At 33.3% G+C, this 22,389-nt stretch overlaps 1 protein-coding gene across 1 annotated transcript; it reads right to left on the bottom strand.

The window, feature by feature from the left end:
- Window positions 1–8,509: 8,509 nt before the first annotated feature.
- LOC124364349 (putative defense protein) lies at window positions 8,510–20,896 on the bottom strand. The gene is made up of 4 exons (XM_046819737.1): window positions 20,744–20,896; window positions 19,760–20,099; window positions 9,369–9,460; window positions 8,510–8,741 (listed from the first exon to the last, which is right to left on the bottom strand). The coding sequence occupies exons 2-4, from the start codon at window positions 20,096–20,098 to the stop codon at window positions 8,660–8,662; spliced, it is 513 nt and encodes a 170-aa protein (XP_046675693.1). The 5' UTR covers window position 20,099; window positions 20,744–20,896; the 3' UTR covers window positions 8,510–8,659.
- Window positions 20,897–22,389: the final 1,493 nt, after the last annotated feature.

Below are 22,389 nucleotides of genomic sequence, written 5' to 3' on the forward strand. Positions count from 1 at the left end.
ACCCCCCCCCCCCCCCACCCCCCCCCCCCCCCACCCCCCCCCCCCCCCACCCCCCCCCCCCCCCACCCCCCCCCCCCCCCAATAACATTTTAATAACGTTAATTACATTACCGTGCTGATTTATTTATAATGTAGTTTACAGACAAATATATAAATTATTGTAATTCTTATAGATTACGAGACGGTCTAAACAAAGCTAATGTTAATTAGTCAAAGCCGAATTTGCAGATCATTTCAGTAGTATACATAGAGAGTCTGGTTTTCAGAGTCTGGATGTTATACTTTAAGTACTGGTTGAAAGTTAGTATAGGTAATAAGCGTTTAAATTGAGAGTCTGGATATCACACTTGGAATAATGGTTATTATTAGTATAGGGAGAACATGTTAGTTCTATGTTTTATGGACAACATTGGTGAGTGTGTTATTTACCAATGGGTGAAGGCACTAAACTGAGTTTCTGCAAGATAAATATGTATCCAGCAATAAACTTCAAATTAGTGGGAGAACGTTGAAGATTCCAGCAGCAAAAAAATCAGCTACACCAATAGCCTGAAAATCACATTGGTGAGAGTATTATTTACCAATGTGTGGAGGCTCTAAGGGATTTTCTCCAAAATAAATATTTCATCCAGTCAAAACTGCGTAGTGCAAGACCTAGTTTAACATGAAAATTCGAACCACAAAACAACCAGCAACAGAAGCCTAAAAAACACCCGTGGTGAAGCCGTCATCGACCGGAAGAGCATATTTCAGGCACATGCGGCCCTTATAACCCCGATGGAGCAAGTCAAGTAAAGAAACATTTTAATAAATGAGTTACATATCAATAACATTTTAATAACGTAATTCATTATCCGGTGTGATTATTTATAATGTAATTTACAGACAAATATCTAAATTATTGTAATTCTTATAGATTACGAGACGGTCGAAACAAAGCTAAACGTTTAATTAGTAAGCAGAATTTGCAGATCATTTTAGTAGCATAACAGAGGAGTCTGGTTTTCAGAGTCTGGATGTTATACTTTGAGTACTGGTTGAAAGTAGTATAGGTAATTAGCGTTGATTTGAGAGTCTGGATATCACACTTGGAATAATGGTTATTATTAGTATAGGGAGTACATGTTAGTTCTATGTTTTATGGAGAACATTGGTGAGGAGTGTTATTTACCAATGGGTGAAGGCAACTAAGGGAGTTTTCTCCAAGATAAATATGTATCCAGCAATAACTTCAAATTAGTGGAAGACGTTGAAGATTCCAGCAGCAAAAAAACTCAGCTACACCCAATAGCCTGAAAATCACATTGGTGAGAGTATTATTTTACCAATGTGTGGAGGCTCTAAAGTGATTTTCTCCAAATAAAATATTCATTCCAGTCAAAACTGCGTAGTGCAAGACCTAGTTCATGACGAAACATTCCAAACTGAAAACAACCAGCAACAGAAGCCTAAAAATCACCCGTGGTAAAACCGTCATCGACCGGAAGAGCATATTTCAGGCACATGCGGCCCTTAAAACCCCGATGGAGCAAGTCAAGTAAAGAAACATTTAATAAATGAGTTACATATCAATAACATTTTAATAACGTAATTCATTACCGTGCTGATTATTATATAATGTAATTTACAGACAAATATCTAAATTATTGTAATTCTTATAGATTACGAGACGGTCGAAACAAAGCTAATGTTAATTAGTAAGCAGAATTTGCAGATCATTTTCAGTAGCATAACAGAGAGTCTGGTTTTCAGAGTCTGGATGTTATACTTTGAGTACTGGTTGAAAGTAGTATAGTTAATAAGCGTTGATTTGAGAGTCTGGATATCACACTTGGAATAATGGTTATTATTAGTATAGGGAGTACATGTTAGTTCTATGTTTTAAGGAGAACATTGGTGAGAGTGTTATTTACCAATGGGTGAAGGCACTAAGGGAGTTTTCTCCAAGATAAATATGTATCCAGCAGTACCTTCAAATTAGTGGAAGACGTTGAAGATTCCAGCAGCAAAAAACTCAGCTACACCAATAGCCTGAAAATCACATTGGTGAGGGTTTTATTTACCAATGTTTGAGGCTCTAAGGGATTTTCTCCAAAATAAATATTCATCCAGTCAAAACTGCGTAGTGCAAGACCTAGTTTAACATGAAAATTCCAACCACAAAACAACCAGCAACAGAAGCCTAAAAATCACCGTGGTAAAAGCCGTCATCGACCGGAAGAGCATATTTCAGGCACATGCGGCCCTTATAACCCCGATGGAGCAAGTCAAGTTAAAGAAACATTTAATAAATGAGTTAAATATCAATAACATTTAATAACGTAATTCATTACCGTGCTGATTATTTATAATGTATTTTACAGACAAATATTTAAATTATTGTAATTCTTATAGATTACGAGACGGTCTAAAACAAAGCTAATGTTAATTAGTAAGCCGAATTTGCAGATCATTTCAGTAGCATAACATAGAGTCTGGTTTCAGAGTCTGGATGTTATACTTTGAGTACTGGTTGAAAGTAGTATAGTTAATAAGCATTGATTTGAGAGTTTGGATATCACACTTGGAATAATGGTTATTATTAGTATAGGGAGTACATGTTAGTTCTATGTTTTATGGAGAACATTGGTGAGAGTGTTATTTACCAATGGGTGAAGGCAATAAGGGAGTTTCTCCAAGATAAAATATGTATCCAGCAATAACTTCAAATTAGGGGAAAACGTTGAAGATTCCAGCAGCAAAAAACTCAGCTACACCAATAGCCTGAAAATCACATTGGTGAGAGTATTATTTACCAATGTGTGGAGGCTCTAAGGGATTTTCTCCAAACTAAATATTTATCCAGTCAAAACTGCGTAGTGCAAGACCTAGTTTAACATGAAAATTCCAACTGCAAAACAACCAGCAACAGAAGCCTAAAAATCACCCGAGGTGAAGCCGTCATCGACCGGAAGAGCATATTTCAGGCACATGCGGCCCTTATAACCCCGATGGAGCAAGTCAAGTAAAGAAACATTTAATAAATGAGTTAACATATCAATAACATTTTAATAACGTAATTCATTACCGTGCTGATTATTTAATAATGTAGTTTACAGACAAATATCTAAATTATTGTAATTCTTATAGATTACGAGACGGTCTAAACAAAGCTAATGTTAATTAGTAAGCAGAATTTGCAGATCATTTTAGTAGCATAACAGAGAGTCTGGTTTTCAGAGTCTGGATGTTATACTTTCAGTACTGGTTGAAAGTAGTATAGTTAATAAGCGTTGATTTGAGAGTCTGGATATCACACTTGGAATAATGGTTATTATTAGTATAGGGAGTACATGTTAGTTCTATGTTTTTTGGAGAACATTGGTGAGAGTGTTATTTACCAATGGGTGAAAGGCACTAAGGGAGTTTCTCCAAGATAAATATGTATCCAGCAATAACTTCAAATTAGTGGGAAGACGTTGAAGATTCCAGCAGCAAAAAAATCAGCTACACCAATAGCCTGAAAATCACATTGGTGAGAGTATTATTTACCAATGTGTGGAGGCTCTAAGGAATTTTCTCCAAACTAAATTTTTATCCAGTCAAAACTGCGTAGTGCAAGACCTAGTTCATTACGAACTTTCCAAACTGAAAAAAACCAGTAACAGAAGCCTAAAAATCACCCGAGGGTAAGCCGTCATCGACCGGAAGAGCATATTTCAGGCACATGCGGCCCTTATAACCCCGATGGAGCAAGTCAAGTAAAGAAACATTTAATAAATGAGCTATATATCAATAACATTTTCATAACGTAATTCATTACCGTGCTGATTATTTATCATGTAGTTTACAGACAAATATCTAAATTATTGTAATTCTTATAGATTACGCGCGCGCGCGCGCGTGTGTGTGTGTGTGTGTGTGTGTGTGTGTGTGCGCGCGTGTATGTGTGCTTGTGTTTTCACGTAATTCTATACTTAAGATAACTTGTGTTTTTGTGATTGGTGGATATATTTTTTATATACGATTTTACTATTATTGTATGCGATTGTATGATTTATAACCCTCTTCTCATACGTAAGGTTCCAACTACTATTAATATTTGTGCTTGTTATTTGTTTGCAGGTATGTGGGTCCAGAGAATCCGACGCAATCCTCAGAATGACAGAATATGATGGAATTCAAAGAATGTTTTTGAAAACACTTTGTAGACTGCCCTTTAACACAGCAAATTAAACACTTTTCAAGTTGGCTCGGAAAAATTATACTACTCTACCCTTCAATTAAATCTAAATTATCGAGGAAGAATCTGGATTATGACGCCAATGACAGCGTTGAGTTGGTGGGCCAGTTGACCAGAGTGGTTGAGGCGATGTGAACAGACTGGCGAGTGGAACGTACAGGGTGTGCGTGTACGTCTGTCTATCACTCACATTATTTAACAATCAAACCTGACCTTGGAGATAAGACATTCCTGAAAGATTGTTATGACGTGAATATTATATCTTGGGCAGTATATGCGCGGGCAGATTAGGTCGATTAGAATTACAAACATTGGTTTCCTGATAAAAGTTACGTTTATTCTTTGTGTGCCCGGAACGACTTTGTGAGTCGGTCTTTTACTTTGTGGGTATTTGTGATAAAAACTAAATTTGAGATAACAGTTGTAAGGAGCTAAAAAAAAACTAAAAACAAATTAACTATAACCCACTCAACAATTTTAACCATAAACGTGTGTTCCAAACTTTAACTTGAAACACTGTAATATTAATTCAAAACTATTTAAAAGCCTTTAATATCTCATAAAATATATCGTATTCTTATGTCAGACCTGTTAGACTTCAATCTTTAAATTTACCAATTATTTAAATTTTTTAACACTGTTATAAGACTTCGAATCGGAAAACGAGACCTTACAGGATGGAGACGAGAAACCTAATCTTAATTGGGCAAATATATATCTTTAATATTTGCCATAAGACTTTTGCACGGCTTTACTGTGGGTAAGCCTGCACTACATCCACAATATTTGTTCAGTTACTATAAGACAATACAAAACCACTTTTCTTAAAAAAAAACTTTAATTTAAGCCTCCCCTTGGCCCTATTTCCGGTAAAAAAAGGAGTCTAATGCCTCCGCTATTATGGTTATCAATTATAAAAGTGGTTGAATTAAATACTGCAATTTTAATCCTAGACCAATACATTATATTATATTGCTTACGTGGCGATAGAATATTTATGTCACTAGTTTTGTATAACTTTTTAATATGCGGCAGCAATGATGAACTCAAACCATTCAGTTTATTTAGACACTCGAAATTAGTTTCATTTGACACGTAGAATGGCATATACACAGTAGCTGAAAGAACAAATAAACTGAGATACCAGTAAAGTCTGTAAAATATGAAGTTTTAATGAAAGGAAAGTTATTGAGAGGATCGTTGGTCCATTTTGCCTTGGAGAGACGCAGGATACAAAATAGATACATAGGAAGAAGTATTCTATAATTTCTATTATAGAAATAATTAAAGAAATATCATGATATAGTGTACAGAGATCAGAAAGCAAGGACGTACAGTGTACGATATCAGGATTAAAGGTATTTATACTTTTTAAGTACTAATTTTAGTTTTCTGTACTTGTAGCTTCCAATAACCACATTGTAAATACTTCCATAGTTGTCAAAACACTGTTTAAAAGCTATTATATCTCAAAGCGAGTTGTAAGTACTTTATTGTTTAGAGTTATATTTATGTAAATCACAAATATTACACCCTACGAAACGATGCTAAATACTCACAGTGAAATACACCCATTTGGGTACAACTGACATACTGACAAAACTGTCACATTACAACTGTCATACCTTGCAACTCTCATACTCTAAAACTGCTATACCACTGTTTTATTTACAATATGGCTCGATGATGGCTGATATTCAAAATTGAAATGAATAATATTATAAACGCAAAAGTCGATTTAGATATGGAGTGATTTAAAAATTATATGCACCTAAGATATCTTTTAGATTTTACGGATTCTTAGTGGGTATAGCAATGCATTAATGGGATTTTTCACTATACATACAAATAGGATAATACAAATATTTTATGACAGTAAATTAAGAGAAATGAAATCGGAAAAATTGGAATTCTCCTTCTTTGTGTTGAGAATAATACATTTATAAACTTTCCATTTGAACAAAGGTATTTTAAGTTGATTTGTTAAACACCTAAAAATAGTAATCCAAATATAATTATGAATTTTTACTTCTTTGGATAATTGACTTGAATTAATATTATCAATTAAGATTACACTCAATCAACGTTATTACTTAAGTACACCATTCATTAAAAATGCCCAGCCTCTTAGTTGATTGCACGAAGAATGGTTTACATTAGTGAATTGATTCCATTGAAAGAACTGCCTCAATAGATTATGATAAATGTTCTGTATTTACGCTAATGTGTTTATAGCTTCGTCATCTCCTCATAATACTGTTCTGTTCTGCCAATATATCAACATGTGTAATAAAACAATAGCCCTATATAAAATTTAGAACCCTCACGGGTCTGCAAAAATTTCTTTTCTGTCTGTATTTGCACATGTAATGTCAAAAATAAACTGGCCTATATACGAGTACTTGAAAATTTTTATGAAGCTTCATTTTAATAGGTAGCAATAAGATCGATGATTGAGCATGCCCCTCCGCGGTTTTCAATGAGCGTTAGTGAATATTTTTAAACTGATTTTATTAGTAACCATGAGAATATAACAGAATGAAAAAAAAAACAGTATTCACACTAAGTACATTGATATTTTAATATGCAATATTTTTATTCGTTGAATAAACAAAAATAATTGAGTTTAAAAGTGAAAGTGAAAATTCGGTGATGAGAACAAACTCATTGCATTGATTAGACATCAAAGACGGACACCTATTCTACATAATACAGTGTAATCTAGGTGAAGAGGCATTCTCATTGCACAATTGAGAGGACTAGGACGTTTTAGACACGATACCAAAGCAAGGGTGTGTACACCAGCTTAGATCGTAGTATTCTTTAATTTCCGGGTATTAAAAAGCATTCTGAACATATATACTGAACAGTTATATTGTTAATGAAAATATGAGGTTAATGTAAACGACAAAGTAAATTTAACCCACAGTATATACTGCGCCGCAGCATTCTGCTACACTGTTTATTTAAAATTAACTAGTCTTCTAAATTAAAAGAAAAAAATAGGTGAAAAGAGTAAATATTAGAATCTAGAAGAAAGTTCAATGGTCTTAACTGTATAAGTTATAACTGTATACGCAGGTTAGAACATGTTATGTAATTCCTACACCAAAGATCGGAGTACAGGAAAATAAAGGCTGTTGACTTAGACAGAACCGGCCTCCACGACATCGAATTTGGCTGAACCTTTTGTCTCACCCTTTTATTATATTTATGGTTCGTCGTCAATAACCATGATTTGAGAGGGCCTTTCCTGAAACTTTGGGTGCTGGACCCAAGGGAATAAAAGGGTTTTCCAGCAATAAGATTTTAGTTCGTTTTGAGCTTAACTTTTTTATTTTAAATTTTAAAAGTCTGATTTTTATTTTAATAATCCTTGCAAAGGTATATTTTTAAAATGGTTGTCTATGTTATCTTCTACTTTTTTTGTTAAACCTAAGTGCTATATTTCCTTCCAAGTATTATTTGTAGCAAAGAGACCCCAAGTATATGGTGAAATACGCCTTATAGAAAGCAAGTTACCGAAGAAAAGGTTTCCTTAACATGCTGTATCGTACTTTATTATTGTACTTTCCGCAAAGGCGTAGCGTTATAAGAATGGAAGGGACGCATCCCGTAAATTGACTTATAAAAGTTCTTTTTCCCACGAAGCTGCTAAACTCTTCCTCTATCGGATTTTACTACGAAAATACACAGATGATCTAAAATACATTACGTTTAATATTAATAATAATTTAAGCACTGTAAAAAGTATACGAGATATTAAGTCTACAACTGGCTATACGCCTTTGTATAATTGCATGGATTGTTTTGTATTTGTTCTTAAATTGATAACATTAATTTTTTTCCACTCTTCTTACAATCATAGCTTTATAAATATCACTAACAATAATAATATTATCTTCCTTCAGTATTCCATCTTATTTCTTTGCTAATTACTTACAATTTAGCTATAAACTACTGTTAGTTATTTTTCCCTACACCTTCAAAAATATCCCTGAAAAGTAATAGTAGCTGACTTTTAATTTATGAAGGAGATTTATTTTTTTATTATTATTCAATTAATGATATGTATCCTTTAATAAATATAACTGGATTGATATTTTACCCAAAATAATAATAGCAATATTCCATTCGTCGCCAATTTTTGAAACATATGTCTTAATCTATATTGCATTACTCTTACTGGTATGTGTATAATTAAATTTAAAATATTATACAATTTTATTATTGTTCAATCACTCTTGCTTAATTATTTTGGTGTTTGTGAATACATTTTTGTGGCTATTTATGAGGAATGTGTGTTATTGTATATAAAGCAGACTGTATATTTGTGGAAAGTATGGAAGGGTTACTATTAAATAAACAGTTGTTGGCATAGTGTACAGAACTCTCCTAAGTACTTGAAATGTGAAAGGACGAAAGGGCTACAAGAAGTCACTTGATAATTTGAAGTGTTTTCGTACGCTGGCAAGCCCAGAACCTCACTAGAGGGTTAACCTTTTCAGCAATTGTGACACTGCAAAACGAAAAATATCACATTTTAATAAAAAATAATACTAATTTATTATTTAATAATTTATATACATAAATACAAATATAACAGACACCATATTTATAATAGTTTTCGTGAACGTGGTATATCGTTCAATGACAATCGGCAAAAAAAAACTGATATTAGACAAGATATATTTGAAAATCCATCCGATGTCCTACACCATTCAGATGCAGTTTCTATCAAACCTGCTACTAGAGTATACAAAATATTTATTTTTTTAGTCCCCACCACTCAAGGTTTTAGAGATGATAAGTGAGTGTGTGTTTTTGATTTACCGCAATTTGTTATAATGTGATTATAAAATGTTCCAAATTATAAATAATTGTTATGTGAACAAAATAATCCTTAACATACAAACAAAACTAATGAATGGAACTAATATATAGGAACATTAAGGTATATAATCTATAATAAACGTACCGACGGTATTTAGAAATTTCCAAGGTTTAGGAAGTTTTATTCCAGCGATCAGTAAGTAACCAAAAGTAGACTTTATCCCTGTAATTTGGTATATAAAAGACATTAACGTCACAAATCGATGTTAGAATCTTCTCCTATCATGCGGATAGACACATGTGATGTACTCACTAAAATGTTACGGTAGCGTCATTGTCATCCTCGGGCGCCCATCTGGCCGTCACCTCCGTCTTGGGGGAATTGTCAGCGTGCATGGCCGTGCTCTGACCATAGAACATGGTTAATATACTTATATTTGTCATGTTTCATAATACTTAACTTAGATACACCTCAGCACTTCTTTAAGTTTGTTTCTATGTAAATTAACTGAATTTAACATTGTATGCAGCTTCTTCATTATTCTCTTATCTAGGAAAATAAGAAATGAAAATTCATATAATAAAAATATTAGAATAAAAAACTTGGGTCTTTATGGGAAATCTCAGCCATTCCTTAATGTCTGCGTTACGGAAAAAACTTATCTTTTACTACGGAACTAATTAACTAATCACATACAGGACGTGTAATATTCTCATTCTTGTAATAATCCACAAGATTTTACTGATTCAATGTGATAGATAAAACTTACTCAGCTGGAAGATATAAAAACCACAATATAAAAGGTTTTAACTTGTACCCTGTATCTTGTTTTAGTTATACATGTCTATTTATTTTTCTGTTCGCATAAGTGTTCATACATATAAATGAAGCGTGTGCACCTGTGATGGGAGTATAAATATTGAAATAATCATTATTTTCTCGATATAACAGTCGATTCAATGCGACTAATCTGCTGAATGAAACTAATTTTTAAAAAATTTTAATTTTTTATAATTTATTTTAGTTTTGATATTTCCCACAATTGATCACTTTATTGTGACTTCTGTATAAATTATTACATATGAAGCGTTCAGGGCTTGACAAAATAATGGAAGTTATTAATCGTATTGTCGGTAATGAAGGGAATATCGGAATCAAACGGTAATATGCCCAGAGGGTGAACTTAGTTTAGTTCCCTCGTCAGGTTTGATGAACTGATTCTATACCGTTACTAATAACAACTTAAATAACAATTTAAAATACAATTTATGTATTACTAATATAACAATAATAGTATTTAAATACAAAATAATCTTGACTAACGCCCTACTGAATAAGTTAAACTATTCACGACCCGCCTCTTGTCTCGTCTCGAGACACGTACGACCTTTGCTCATGTGACGTCTACTTGGTTTAAGGCGCGGTGAAATGAAAACATCGCGGCTAGCGCCACAACCTCCCTTTCTGCGGGGCGAAACACGAGAGTAGACTAACCTTTAAGGGGTTGGGGTTAAGGAGGGATTAAGAAAAAAGTATATGTCAGTTGATCAACATACTAACTAAATAAAATGCCTATGCAGCAGACAATTCGGAATTTTGGTGGCCCCTCTCCTAGTGAGGAGCAGATAACCCCTGGTTGGATTTACGACGGGGCGACGCGATATTGGCATAACAAACTACGTGCCGTGACGAGGCTCCTGGGCCTCCCCAGGGAGACTCCCGGCGACCAACGCGACCGACTCAACCAGTCGTGAGGTTATCAGTAGTTGGGAGGTAAACGTACCTGCTAATATGGGGGAGCACAGGACCAGACGCCGTGGACAGAGCAGACTCGAGTTTTCTATAAAATAAACGCAATCTGATTACCAGCGTGGACTCCCACCTCCCCATGGGGCGAAAGGAAAACAGAAAACCCATTAAGCAAGAGGCCTCTTAGAGCAGAGAGTAGTGAACCAAGGCAGGGTGTTTTGGTATAGGTTTTACTAGGATGGTAGCCTTAGATACGTAATACTATTAATCAACATAAAAATATTTGGGCCCACGATTGCAGAGGGTGTGTTATTTGGGTGGTACCAAAAGGTGAGTCATGGCGCCACAAATGGCAAATTGCCATTGATTCATAAGGTTACAAAATTGTCCAGACAGTTCGTAAACACTATGTATGGTTACGGTCTTCAATGTGAAATAGTCTATTGGGACTCACCTTAAATTACAAATCATTGTTTTGGGAAACTAACCCAATAACCCATTGCAATCGATTTAAATTTAATCAATTTCTTATCAAACTGTACATATTTGTGAGACTTGGTACGAGGTAAGGATAGGAATTTTAAAGGTGCACACCCATCTGCTCTAATTGTAATTACAAATTAATTAAGTTTATAGGGTTGGTATAAATATTACGAGTGCACGCTGGTAATCCGCTACTAAGAAATCGGACTTTCTTCACAAACTCAAAGCCTACTCACCTTCAGCATCTGTCATGCTATATTAATATATTGGAATAAAAGCCAACCGAACAAAAGAAAGGAAATGCAAACCAAACAACGACATTGGCCTAACTTTGAAAACAAGTAGTTAGTAGAGAAGAGGGAGAGTTGGGTTTGGTCAATCACTCGTTTATGTGCAAATGAACTAATTTACTAATAAAATCATAGTTGACTACCCGTTTGTAAATAATTTTTAAGACTCGCGCCTATATTTATTGATGAATGACGAAACTAACTAAAGGATTCCCCTTTAGGCCCATATTTAGCTATTTCATTAACAATCTTAATAGCTATGACAATAAATTATTAACAATATTATAACCCCTCTTAACATAACATTATTATGGAATTTCAACTAAATAACAATATTATAAACCTCCTAATAAAAATTAAACTAACAATTTATTTCTAATAAGGAAGGATAAAAAGTGATAGGAGTAGTACAGGTGAAAATAAATTATTGTATTGGGATTTGTTGTTGGACACTCCTCTGTCTGGTCTAGTAACAGACAGCTGCCAAAGGTTCATAAGAGTGGAAGGGGCCCTCCTCTATGGAATCAAATAACAATAATAATAAAAAAAAATTAAAAAAAACAATATACAAGAATCCAAAAGAGGTGGACTAACTACTTTTGCTGGTAAATTCTAATGCAAATAAAATTAAAACTCCTTCCACTCATATAAATCCCGGTAATCCACAACAAAAAGTTTCGGACATTGACCGAACCCGGAATGTCCACCACTCTAGGTGAATCCTTAGAAAAGACGCACCTTAGACCAAGTGTTGGATGCCCCGGACAGTTCGGCAATTAGTCCGAATGATGTGTGAAAAAATGAGAAGAGGAAAACAGAAACTTAAAACTAATACCAACAAATGAAGGAACTCAAACCAAGATTCCCTCTGGGCATTAATATGTTGGTAATAAAAATCTTTTTCATTGTGAGCCGAACAAATGAACCTTCCAGTAGATTAATTAGCTTAGATGTAACTGAAGACGTAAAGAAACTATAACACAAGGTTTAAACCTTAAAGGCATTAGTGTATGATTTTATTTATCCAAGAGCTTGGGCGCTGTAATGTGCCTAAGCGGTCGCGATTTTGGAACCTATCGCGCTTGCAGTTCCCAGTATATTTTTTTTCCATTTGGTGTCGTTATCGTCGGAAATTTGAAAATTTGGTGTGGAAATACCAGTCTCTAAGTTAGTATCATTCGGTTATCTCCTTGTGGCACCACATCAAGGAGAAGTTTATGTTCTCCTCGGGATTTAAGTTAAGTATTTTTCTCAAGTGTGGTGTTACTATTTATAATAGGTGTATCATGTTGTATGCTGATAAAGCTTCTAAGTAAAGTTTTATTTGATCCAAAGTATCAGCTGGGTCAATAGACCAGGCAATGCATTTTCCTTGGCTTGTTTATTTGTTAATGTGTATGTATAAAAACTGCCTGACGGACGAGAGGGCACCGAATATATAGAGCCGCTTTTTCAGGTGTTTACTTGAAGAATTTGTATTTCCTTCGACGTTCATGTTATGTTTTTTTAATATATGCAACAAAGCTTGTTACTTTCTACCGCGACAAAGATAACTATTCTAAACACAAATACTATCGATACACAAATTTACATTATTGAGGGGAGAGGTTTAGTATATGCAATCTTTATGAGTGATTTAATGTAGCTACGGTATTGGAATGCATCCTTAAGTTTTTGTATCAATTTTTACACGTTGATCAGAACATTATGTCTCCTTTATTACGGTGAATAATGTTGATTTTTGCCGACCGTGGATAATACTTGTAAAAACTGATTCTGACTGTAAATGCTCTCCTTAATTAATAATAATTAAACATATAGAATAACTTCGCAGTTGCCTGTAATTTATTAAACATTTTCATGCACTGGATTTGACAAGAACATTCAAACGTCTCGGAAATATTGGTAGTTAAACAAGAACAAAGGATATATCCTCTTCTGATCAGATGCAACAGCGATAAATATTGGTCCTTAGTTAGTTTTAAGGATTTCTTCCCACAAATATTATTTGTGCCGAGAAATATTATAATAGGTATATTAGTGAAACGCTAGGACATGCACTTTTATTGGTTTTTTATTAAAGGAAATTTTAGTTCCAGAAAAAACAAATTCGCAAGGCCTTATTATTTAATTTGAGTTATTGCGAGTAAATAGAATCTTAAGCGCTTAGTGTGAGACCCTCCTCGTATCTGGATCTGCAGCATTACTTATTATTTATATAAATAGCTTTTTAACAAGATATTTGCGTCAAGTACAACCTTTATTGTAATGGTGAAGATGGGTTTGAGGTTTAACGTTTGAGGCAGATAACCGATTTACTGTAGAAATTTAAGTCGCTAGTACTCAATTAAATTGTTATTGTACGCGTTATAATTTATTAAAACCTTTTTTTACCAAAGAAAATAATTACAGCATTGAAAGATTAGATGAAAGCATAGTTAGTAACATAGTTAGTAATACGGTGTTCCCTTCCTTGTTTCTAAGTCTACCACGGTAATGGCAAAGAATTATAAAGAGCTTACAGAACTTAAAGTTCTAAATAAACTTCTGACTTCTAGACACTATTAAAATTTAAAATTATGGGTGTCATGTCGCAATTTATACTCAAAACCACCCTGTACAAATGGTGAATTATATGTTTTACATTTAATTTGTAGAGCTGCTTTTAATTCAATGTGTGTATACATATATAACAAATCGAACCTCATAGTTTCTACACTGCCTGGTAATCACATAAGCTTTTATAACATTAAACATAACGTATCTAATAGTTAATACTTCTTTAGCCCTTTTAGACAAGTGTAAAACCAATGTTCCGACTTTTATATTGTGATGAAATGATCTTAAAAAAATATAAAACAATTTATTGTAAGTGAGAAAACAATAAAAGTTTTTCTCAGAGTTTAAGTGATACTGATCTATAACTATTAAGTTTGTTGTGAAAATTTTTAAATATAGTTAAATAAACGTATCTATTGTGATTTTAAAGGAAACTCAATGCAAAATATTATAATGTTACACGTCTTCAATTCCTGCTTGTGTTGTGCCCTTGTTATCATTGTGCCTATCTACACTTGAAATCAATAAAAGACATCCGGCTTAAGTAGTTAATCAGTTATTTGTTGGCATAAGAAGTTTAAAATCATAAAACGTTTAATTAGGGTCAAGCTGAACATTAAAAAGAACATATCCTGGTTATAGAGCGTAATAGGAATAGATAAGAACCTTAGCTTATTTACGTTATCTAAACTAATATTATAAAGAGGAAAACTTTGTTTGTATGTTAGTTTTTGGATTGTAATGAATAGGCTCAAAAACTACTTTACTGATTTCAAAAATTCTTTCACCATTCGAAAGCTACATTATCAACGAGCAACATAGGCTATATTTTATTTGGAAAAAATATGGTTCCGTAAGATATTTGGGTTTTTCGGACACAAGGTGTAAAAAATCAATCAGAAAAATACTTATTTCGCGTACGTTGCCTAAACCATAATAGTTAGAACTATAAAATGTTCTAATTAATTGCAGATCTTATAAATATCTACAAAAAGTCCGCGACACACTATATCTATCTATGTCGAGTAAGGCACAACAACAATTTTTTCCTTAAAAAATCTTGATTTTTTGGACTACATTTAAACGTGTTTATTTTACTGATGCCATTAATCCTTAACAAAACAAATTATTTAATCACTAATTGCAGGTTATGAAGATAATATTTGTCTTTGAATGATTAAAATTGGAAGTTTGGTTTTTGAGTTGTGGTGAAATTAAAATATCACGATTTCTGCTGCACGGCCCGCTGCGAAGTGGGCGTCACCAAGGCGGAGGTGCGCGTGCGGCCCTTCAAAAGGCTCCAATTTCCAATAAAAATTTATTTCGCACTAACGATAAACAAATCCCAGGGCCAAACATTCAAATTAGTTGGAATTTATTTACGAAAAGAATGTTTTACGCATGGGCAACTTTACGTTGCCCTATCACGGGGCGGGGCTCCCGACCATCAGTATATTTTATTACCTGAAAATAATTTAACGTCAAATGTTGTTTATAGAGAAGCTCTACAATAATCGCTTTAGTTATCTATCCTAAAACAACGGGTTGCACTCCGGGACTGCGGGCAGAAGTGAAAACTTAGTATTTTAATTACATTTAAATATTTTCATCATTAACAAATTTAACATACACAGAAAGACAATCTGTGCAGGCTGCGGATAATGACTGCGTCGTTGATGTTAGTTTCGGTGTCTGTGAATTGACCTGGGAATCATTTTGCTGACCGTGTCATTCCTGGGTAGGCTTATTGCAGCTGTAACCGACATCTACGCGGGCAGAGCTGCGGGCGACCGCTATTTATAATAATATCATCGTATACTTTTAGCGATATCAGTAACTATACAGAATAAGTTTTGATGAATAAAAAAACATAAATGTTTCGTGTTTTGTTATGTTTATCTTCCGTCATCGTTTACAGCGCTCCACTCATACACTACATGCTCACATACTTATAATAATGTATTCATGTTATTTTACTGAAATAACGTTTAAAAAGAACTTATGTGGCAAAACAAAGTTTGCCGGGTCCACTATGTATAACAACATGCTTCATACATTAGAGAACCACTGATAATTTCAAGTCGTAAATAAACACATTTTTTGCGCTTATATTGCAAACGCTAACTAAACTCTACAAGATGTATCAAAATAATGTTCTATGTTATAAATGTAGGGACATCGAGGTTGCAGCGGTACCGGCTGGCCGGAGGCGCGGCACGGCGCGTGTACAATGAAGTCAGCGTGACATGCATCTATCTTTCTGATATAAGAAGTTGTAAACAAAATAAAATCGTAAGAAATCATAAAAGACGCTAACGAAGTATCGGGTGGGTCGCTAGTTCTTAATAAATATGGTAATATGTGCATCATTTTCTCTTAAGACACAAACAACTTTAAATTCAGAATATTTTAATTTCCATGTACCTTAATTTTAGTTCTCAAGATAATTGCATTACTTTAAACCTCTGAAACCCCCATACTTAATTAAATTGTGCAACTCTACCACACCTTTCTACAAATTATTCACTTTATTTCACCTTTAGAGCATGACTGTGCTTTTTATATTATATTTCAATAAAATTTAATGATTACAATCAACTCAAATTTTTTCATAATTCTATACATCTCAGTAAATATAAAGTAAAACATAGTACTAACTGTATGTAGTGTAAGCTAAAGTTAAAGTAGAAATTAATTATAAGTTTATCACTTTTCTTTAATATATTTCAATGTATTTATTGTAACTAGAATTATTTTATAGACCAGCATATAATTTGCAGGAATGATTGACAAATAAAGGCACTTTTAATCCCAAATTAATTACTACTCACTCCAACAAAAAATTTTCAAAATATAATATCAATAAATTAAAATGTAGACCCTTGCTAAGTATAAATGCTGTAGATTTTTTACCAGAAACAGGATATCACAAGCAACAGAAATAATCAGTTTTATACACTTGTAATACGTAAGCATTGATTCATATCTAATTTCAATAAAGCAACTACATAATAAATGTACATTAGCTGCTATGTAAAGTGTACATTACGTGATAAAAGGGTTTCATTTTAAATTTCAGAATTTTAATCTAATCTGCAGATAAAGTTTTTATTCAATCATTAAAAAATTAGAGCTTTTGGAGAAAGGCCTGATATAAAATACAATCTTTCCTTTTTTCCTTCTATTTCTTGCTATATCAAAAATAGTAAATATAAATTTTAAAAGTAACAGTATAATACCAACAAGCTGTATTTTTAACATTTCATTAATTTAAGGCAGCTATTTCTAGTCACACTGACAAATTTAAACTTGATACCAAAACTATTCTTCAGGACTTATCATGCATGTTCTTTCATGTTACAACTGTTGAATCTTGTTCATAATTAATAAATGTAAAACTGGCGAGGGAATAAAGTAACAACAATCTGCCACTACTTGAAGATTTCAGGGCGTGAGGAAATAGTGGCAGGTATTAATTTTATGTTAATTGATATCGTATTTTACTCAGAGAGTGTACTTAGTTTAGTTCCCTCGCCATCTTTGATGAACTGATTATAGACTGCTATTATTAACACTTTCATTACAATTAATATATTACTCATATAATAACATTATTATTTTATATATAATATTTAAATAATCTGATTCTCCTGAATGATGGCAGCTAACGAAAGAAATGTTGGCAAACCCTAAACTCCGAAAACCCACCGGATTATTTAATTAAGGTATATTCACATTATGGCATACTTCGCGAAAGGCTATAATAAAATAATATAATTGGTTAGATAAATTGTACTTCCCCACACTGCTGCTACTGCTCGGCCAGGGATCGTCGTCGTCTTCTACCGGTGCACGTCCTCGTGAGCTCTACTCGCGACTGCGACCCGCCTCTTGTCTCGTCTCGAGACACGTACGACCTTTGCTCATGTGACGTCTACTTGGGTTATGGCGCGGTGGAAAGATTTCGTTATTGATGTTGGCCATTGTCTCTATATGTGTATCGTATACATCATGTATCGGCTTAATGTTTTCAATGGAATTTACCACTGCAAATAAATGAAATAATTTTTTATAGTTAACCGAAAGATTTTTGTTAAAAGCAATTCATTAAAAATTAGACTAATTTATTTGTAAAACATAGTGTTCATAATGTCTTTTTTTAGCAGTACGAGTATATAAATAGATTTCTCTTTAAAACTGAAATATATATATATATATATATATCATTAAAAAGTGGGATGTATGTGTAATACTCATTAAATGAAGGTCATTAAATTCAGAGTTCCCGTAAGCCAGTACGATTAAAGGAACTTTATCTAATCTTTAAGCTTTATAATAGAACATGAAATCAATACAAAATACTCTAATTTAATTATATATTATATTTCGATGCTTAAAAATCACAATCTAACTATAAAAACTATGTTATGAATTTAAATTACAGAAAATATTTCAAAAAAATCTTTTACTTTTACTGTGAAAAAATTAAAAACATCTTGATTATTGTAATGTTTTAGGTAATAAACTATGTGGTTATTGCTTACCATTATACCACTGAATGAACAGATGTTTCAAAATTCCACTAAATATGCTCACTATATTATGTTACTGAATAAGCAGCTACTTTACAATAAAATCTATCTGCATAATATCCTTAAAGAGAAGAGATATCTGTAATTACCATAAACAAACCCAGAGAGACTGCTGAAGGTTCATTTTGCTAAATTCGGAGCATTTTGAGCGATAAATAATTCCTATAGTATTTTATTATTGTTGCCAGTTATAATAGTTTATATTTTGTTATTTAGTTTAAATGCTATTTAGTTTTATTTCTTGGTTTTCATTAGGAGACCGCCCTTAGCCGATGGGTACCGGGTGGAATTGGCAGTTTTTGTTTTAAATTATGGCTTTTCCTAATTTTGTATTTATCCAGGTGCACCTGAGACACTTAAAAATTTTTGGGTTAACTGTAGTAGAGTGTTTTTTTTAAATTTGTCAGACCAACTATGTCATCACGAGAGAAAGGTTTTTATCTTGGTTAAAGATATTATTTTTTCAACTCTGTGTTGGTGATGAATTTATAATGAGTAAATAAATCTGAGCACGCTATCCACAGTGTTCTATCTTTTCTTCTGATCCGCCCTCCCGTTCGCCACCATGGGTGCCAGCTTCCTAATGGTCTTCTTGGGTGTGCGAACGGGGAGGTGCGGTTTCAATATATAATAAGTATTTTTGGCTAGGATAAAAAATGTATACATCTATTTGCATTTACACACTCATACGCTTTTACAATTTACGATTATAAAAATTTTACGATTATAAAAATTAAGCAATATATCCTGGTATACAAATTTTCGTTAGTTTAAATGCAATTGTAATTGATATCTATAAAGACTAAGAACATCTGTTAATCTGTGTTATACATGCAACACTGCCACAAAAGTAAGGCTACGCCAAAATAAAATACATACAGATCTTGTGATGTGGATATTTTTAAATTGTTGTTCTCGCGAGTGTAACCTTTGACATCACCAATCGTCAGAACTTCGCTATCATCCTCGGAATTGTGTTATGAATTACATATTTACGGCGATTATTTCAAACACTGATCATAATACTTACATCTGGCCTGCCGAAGCAATTAATGACGCTGATCTTCCTGTTGTCTGTGTCGAACTCCCCGACAGCCTGACCGGTCTTGTCGTCCCGAGCCTGAATCATAAACCCCTGGAAACTGAGTGGAGGTAGTGCTCTTATATAAACGTACACCGCCTGATCGCTGTTGATGTATGGTCTGTTGAGAGTAACTATGTAGGGCATGGGGTCGGTCTGGGGTTCAGTCAGGTTACAGGGGACCATGGACTCGCAGTTGTCTGCCCAAGGATCCCACAGTTCATCTTCTTGACCCTTAACCTCCAGAAGGATTGTTGTCGTCCACAAAACCATCACTAGAGTCTGCATGCTGCAAGTTACCATTTTAGTTAGTTATATGATTAATCATATGTAAACGGACTAAATATATGTCAATATTTATACTATAACTAATAAATTTTTAATTCAATTAATTATGCAAATCATGTATATTTTAAGTATTTTTTAGTTAAATCCTTCTCTTCTATAAAAGAGAGTAAAAATTTAACTGTGATAAATATGATAAATATTCGTAAAATATATTTGAAGTTGTGATGCACATCATGAACATAATAGTTGTGAAGTATAATAAGGTTACACAAACATAAGAAGTATGGCACAAGAATTGCAGTACAATACCTGGTAAATAAAGGAATGAAAGTTAACAAATATGCACTATTTATTTTTATACAGCAACTCCTCTGCACTGACATCCAACAATAATAGGAAATTATTCAGACGATATAAAAAATTTACTTTAAATAGATAAAAAAACTTAACAAATGTACCAACACAAAATCAGCTTGTTTATTAATTATTATTTACCTCTGAATGTTGCTAGACAATTGTACCTTGCAGCGTTCCTCCAAGGACCAGATTTAGGGCAGTCACGGAAACGATAGACTTTAATAACACGTAGTCAGGGCTAACGAATTTACCGACACGAAATAAAAATGTTCACTAATGAATATTTACCTGTGATCGTTGCTATAACAGTGCACCAGGCAATGTTCCTGCTAGGACAAGTTTGAAGGCAGCTACGGACACGATGAGCCACAACACGTAGCCGAGAACCATCGCTCAGATAGTGGACAACTGTGATATCTCTATATCTAATCAGCTGCTAGCGATACCGAGCTATAATCTGCTACTTCATTGCTATCACAATACGTATTTCGTCGATGTATGGCTTGATAACAAATACATTTTCGGAACCTTTCAGTGGCTTTTATCTTTTTCCCTACCAGTAAATCTTTTTTAAGATTGCACTAGTTTATAATCATGCAAACGCATTATTCCACTTTATTTTCAACACGAATCAAATCCAAGTTTTATACAAGCTATAAATAATTTAATACAACTTCTATAGAACCAAGATTTTTTATCTATTAAAGTACTAAAAGATATTAAAGATTAAATATTTTTAATAGATATTTTTGAGGGAGGTGGGGAGCCGATAGCTGAGCGTTCTAAGACGTTTGACTTTGGGTCTTGGTTGGAGATAGTGCAGGTTCTTACCTGTTTATGACCGTATCCAATTTTATCGGTTCCATCCTCTTTGTACTCTATCGTCTCTTATCCTTATTCTTATTTATAAGTTCCTCACAAACAGAATACAACTCTAAGTTATTATGTATGTTTGTCTTTTATATATAAATATTGGTTGAACCTATATTGACTGTTATATAATATATATATATATAATACATGTACTTGTATACATGCGTCTTGTTTATAATTTTGTATGGGGTTATCAGGCACCTCAGCCTACAAACGGCTGGACTAATTTGATTTTTATGAAACATTAAAGAATTATTTAATTTGAAAAGTGTAAACGGTAATAAATTAAATTTGGAATAGAAAAGATAGTTCCTGCACAATATAAACTGCAATTACTGGACAATTTCGTTTATTGAATAGCTAAACACTATTTGAAGGCGCTAAGTAATGATGTATGGTTTTATTTAATATACATATCTGGTTGAACCTACAGCTTAAGTGTTAGACCACTTTGTAATAAAATACATGTACGTGCAGTATGCTTTTTTTAGAATTTTTTGTGGTTTCTAAGGTCCCCAGCCTACCTAAAATTTTAAATCGTCCATAATGTAATTTATAAATATGACCACTAATGTCCATAATGAAGTAATTTTCATTATTTATCAAACGCTACTTGAACTATTATGTGTCTGTAAAATTAATATGATTTTTAGTGATACCTTACATATTATAAATGTCGCAACAGATTTTTTTGTATAAATAGATGTTCAGTTTAAGCCTAAATCAGCTAGATGAAAGTCCGTCTGAAACGTTTAATTGGTGTCTAAGGTAATGGGCTCAGTCAATGATTTATGGGGGCCAAGTGTTACTTTTTGTGAACACCAATGATTAGTTTAATGAAAATAGAAAAGAAAACTTTATGTGAGAGTGTAGAAGAAGTGAAACTCTTACAAAGAATGAGAACTCAGGTTCCTAATGTATACAGCTCACGCGATCTGCCGTGAGGCTTATCGTAAGGCAACAACACTCTCGAGTTGAAACAAGAACATTTGATAAAGAAAGTTGTTTTGGTTCTAGTAATTAAATAAGAAACATCGAGTAAGTTACAGATGAAAACGTAA

This window comes from Homalodisca vitripennis, chromosome 6 (assembly GCF_021130785.1).
Source record: "Homalodisca vitripennis isolate AUS2020 chromosome 6, UT_GWSS_2.1, whole genome shotgun sequence".
In the NCBI taxonomy this organism is placed as follows: domain Eukaryota; kingdom Metazoa; phylum Arthropoda; class Insecta; order Hemiptera; family Cicadellidae; genus Homalodisca; species Homalodisca vitripennis.